Source organism: Octopus sinensis, linkage group LG4 (genome assembly GCF_006345805.1).
Source record: "Octopus sinensis linkage group LG4, ASM634580v1, whole genome shotgun sequence".
NCBI classification, from domain to species: domain Eukaryota; kingdom Metazoa; phylum Mollusca; class Cephalopoda; order Octopoda; family Octopodidae; genus Octopus; species Octopus sinensis.
Window position 1 is genome coordinate 89,678,539 of NC_043000.1, and position 5,000 is coordinate 89,683,538.

The 5,000-nt window shown below is 34.8% G+C and overlaps 1 protein-coding gene across 2 annotated transcripts in view; it reads left to right on the forward strand.

Moving 5' to 3' along the window:
- Positions 1-5,000, forward strand: part of LOC115210820 (collagen alpha-4(VI) chain-like) — a 163,451-nt gene that overhangs the window by 130,259 nt on the left and 28,192 nt on the right. For both annotated transcript variants that reach the window (XM_036502241.1, XM_029779568.2), the window contains exon 32: positions 620-734. In XM_036502241.1, coding sequence (XP_036358134.1) covers positions 620-734 — 115 coding nt within the window. The remainder of the gene's footprint in view (positions 1-619; positions 735-5,000) is intronic.

Consider the following 5,000-nt stretch of genomic DNA (forward strand, 5'->3'; position numbering starts at 1 on the left):
CAGTCGCGTATTGATTTGTTAATCGCTGTCAAATTTTGACCGTTAGGTTTATACGTGTATATATGTACGCATGTGTGTTAATAATTATGGCAAAAGTCACATGTTAATATTTTGATGCAAAACACACACTTCAGAACATGAGGCTATTGACATGAAAAATTAATAAATCTATTGATTAAAATTTTATATATATATATATATATATATATATATATATATATATGCGTGAGGACGCATGACCTAGTGGTTATGGTACTGTACACACGATCGCGAGGTCGTGGTTCTAATTCTTAGACCGGACTTGAGCAAAACACTTCATCTTATGGTGCGTCCTCTGCGATCACTTCGACACCTGACGTGTGGAGGCGTCCACCTGTTTAGGCAAATGTCGATTTGGTGGAGGGAATGAGTTAATATAAGTCACATAACCAAATCCTTTGTGCAGCAGGTAGTTCTACAAAAACTGAACGCTCATAAGTCATATTCGATGGGACAGTCCATCGTATACATACATACATACATACATACATACATTCATATTCATTCAGTAACTGTATCGTATAATGTTTTTGACGTTAAAATACCTTCTGCTCATGGCAATCAATGTTTCTCTGGACAGGGAAGTGTTACTACAAAGGCCAGTCGTATACTAAAGGTCAGACTTGGGAAGATGGATGCAGTTTGATATGTACATGTGAAGATGACACTACCGGTTATTACAGCTGTATTGACAGGTGAGTATTCACTGCGTATTTACTGCTTACGTTTCTGGACACTACGTAGACTCATATATAAGTGTCTCTACATCACACCGACATCGCCTGTACGAACGATATTTAGAATAAGACACAGTAGAACTAGTGGTATTATATATATATATTATATATATATATATAATATATATATATTATATATATATACATATATACATATATAAGACACAAACACACACACACATATATATAAGTAATATTTATCGCCACATCAATATTGCTGTTCGATGTCACTTACATGTTTAAGCCCAGGAAGAGCCCCTGTTGAGAACGTGGTAGTAACGTGGAACAGCTATATATATATGTGGCGACTAACATTACTTCTCAGCATAGTTACCACTTTCACCTCTTATAGAGGCTCTCTAACTAGCTACTTTGCTTGTCATATATACAGGGTGCGATTGGTAAGTATCGCCATTTTATATCTTATATTTTTAATTTTGCGAATGCGCATTGTTTGCTTTTGATTTTATTGACTATACAGTATAGTAGGGGCAGTTGGGCACAATCTGTGAGAAAAACAGCACAATGACGCTGAAGAGGAAGACTTGTACTTACTATAGGTTGAACAATTCCCACAAGGTGTTCTATCTGACGATTGTGCCAAATCACTGCCATGAACTGGTAATATATACAGTCACTTTATCTTCTTTATATTAAAGCTATCCATCAAAGTGTTATCAACCTTACTTGAAAGCAGAGAACAATCGATCGTATCGCTCCTATCGTAGAGTGATATTCATTTTAACGGTCCCAGAATAATATAAAATGAATGTCCCTCGGCGGGATTTGAACTCAGAAGATAAAGAATTAATCTCTGTAAAGCAATTTTTCTGATATTCTAACGTGGATTCTTAACGATATTTTGCTTTACATTTACGTGTTTGTATTATATAATATATAATATTTATATATATCTGGTATTATATATATATATACATATATATATATATATATATATATATATATATATAATATATATATATATATATATATATCATATAAATATTTATATCTGTCACATGATCAACAATATTTATGTGGATTTGCGTAGAGTGCCGAGTCTAAATCATTTCTTTGCCATGACCGCTGCACAACTGCTAATATTTGCTTAATTTAGAAGATACTGTAGAGATTTGTTCAGTTAAATGGAAAATTTCACCGGAATCTGGACAAGATGCCAATCAATATCTTATCGAAGTCTAAAATGTAAGGAATTATTAGGAAATAATTCATTCAACCTTTTACTATTTAGTCTGGTATGGTTCAAATCTTCAACCATCTTTGATCACAATTTATAATTAATTAGTAGTGATTAAGTATAATTTCATTTTATTATTTTCATTGATTAATTATTAATTATCCATGAACCATGTAAACGATAAGAAATCTTTTAGTATTAAATAGGTGAATAAATTGTAATAAACATTAATTAATGCATTGACAGTCGGATTTGGATAGGTATTTAGTAGGATAGGAAAACGATAGCTTCATACGTCAAAAGGTTCTCGGACTAGTTATGTTTAATTTTTAAAATAACTTATTTACCTAAGTTTTAACATCATCTCCTTCGAAAAAGTCACATGGTGCAGCAATGCACTGGTCCTAGCGTTCCTGAACTTCTGGAATCTGGCCTGGAAGTCATTTTCCGTTAAAACGGCGAACTTTGAGCTGCATTTTCATCTCGGGAGAGATGGAAGTCCGCTGGTGCTAAGTCTGGCGGATAGGGCGGGTGCGGAAGCGAAACCATGTTGTTTTTGCTGAGAGCCGCAGGAGTGGCTGTGTGATAAGTAGCTTGCTTACCAACCACCTGGTTCCGGGTTCATTTCCACTGCGTGGCACCTTGGGCAAGTGTCTTCCACTATAGCCTTGGGCCGACCAAAGCCCTGTGAGTGGATTTGGTAGACGGAAACTGAAAGAAGCCCGTCGTATATCTGTATATATATGTGTATGTGTGTGTATATGTTTGTGTGTCTGTCTTTGTCCCCCCAACATCTCTTGACAACCGATAGTGGTGTGTTTACGTCCCCGTAACCTAACGGTTCGGCAAAAGAGACCCATAGTATAAGTACTAGGCTTCCAAAGAATAAGTTCTGGGGTCGATGATTTGCTCGACTAAAGGCGGTGCTCCAGCATAGCCGCAGTCAAATGACTGAAACAAGTAAAAGAGAAAAGAGAAAGAGAGAGAGAGAGAGAAAAAAACTCACGAGTGCGGAGAGCTCGGTGACAGGATCCACTGTCGTCGTGAACAATTCAATTCTTCACACTCCACAAATCTGGTCGCTTTCGCCGAATGTCCTCCCTCAAAGCGTCGAAGTAGAACTCTCGATTTACGTTCTAACCCTGAGGGATGAATTCTTGGTGCCCAATACCACATTTCTTAGGGTGATGCTCGTGGCAGGTCTTCCAGAAACGTTCTTCCGCCTTCGAAGCGCCTGAGCGACTCGAAACATTGCGTACGACCCATTGCCTCGTCGCTGTAATCCTGCCAAAGCATGCTCAATGTCTCTGTAGCAGACTTCCCAAGTTTAATGCAAAATTTCACGTTGGCTCGTTGTTCCTGTCCATGACAAAATCGCAGACTACAGAATACACGTGATCACAAAAAACACAAATTTCACAACTTGCGAAGTAATGTCACTCATCACACTGCCTCATGAAGGTCACTGCTAGCTCTCACTGCGCACGCAACAATGTGCTGCCATCTGGTGGCATGCTACAGAACAGTCCGGGAACTTTTTGACGCCACTTCGTATTATTCGAGATGCACAAGCCTACATGTTTATCAGCATAAAGACAAACAGATAGATAGGCAAAGATATAGATATATACATATACGCATATATATATATATATATATATATACATACATATATAATATTAATTCGAGACAAAACCACTATTTTGCAAAACAAACAAGGAAAGAATTAATCAATACATAAAAATTTTTAATATAAAGAAATAAACCGCCACTACACTATTTCTTTATATTAAAAATTTTTATGTATTGATTAATTCTTTCCTTGTTTGTTTTGCAAAATAGTGGTTTTGTCTCGAATTAATATTATATAATATTTTACTATAAAATTGGATTTAATCCTAAATCTGATTTTTTCCCTGTAAATTTGGATTTATTCCCTAATATTTATTATTATATACATACATATATATATATATATATATATATATATATATATATATATATATAATATAATATAAGTATATATATATATATAATATAAACCAGCATATATATACGTAGAGATATAAATATAAATGCATGCATGTATGTATATACACACACACACCATCATATGTGTGATGTTTAATAGACACGCCTATACAAGCATATAAACAGATAGAGAATAGAGTGAAAGAGAGAGCGAGAGAGAGAGAAAGAAAGAGAAATCAAGTACTGAAAGGTAAGTTAATCTGTTTTTAACGAGCTTTAAGAAATATGGAACTAAGCGGACAGTGCTCGTTCTCATGTGCCTCTGGGTTATTCACAGGATATATTTTCACGGAGAGATAACGTATTTCTATTAGACATAAAATATATGATTTCTGTAAACGCATATATATTCTGTAAACGCATATATATTCTGTAAACGCATATATACATATATATATATAGTCTATTGGTAGCATCGTGTTATAAGATTTTCTTAGACACATTTATCCAAAATAGCTTTGTGTTGGCGACTACGATGGTATTATTACGTACACGACAGACATATGCTAGTAACAGCTCATTCACATTTTCTGTTTGTCGATAAATTTTTCAGAACTTCAGTAACTGAGTGGTGAACTTCGACCGTTTGCTCACAAGTTATATTTTTATGTGGTGGCTATTCTATCCAGATCAGGTAGTAACATAGTTCTGGATAGAGCAGCCACCTTATGTTGACAAACTTTACCGATATATTTTATATTATTTCCAGATAGATAGATACATACATAGATACATAGATAGATAGATAGATAGATAGATAGATAGATACATACATACATACATACATACATACATACATACATATATACATACATACATACATACATACATACATACATACATACATACATACATAGACAGACAGACAGACAGCTAGCTACATAGATAGATAGATAGATAGATAGATAGATAGATAGATAGATAGATAGATAGATAGATAGATAGATAGATAGATAGATAGATAGATAGATAGGTAGATGGAGGGGTTTGGGGGG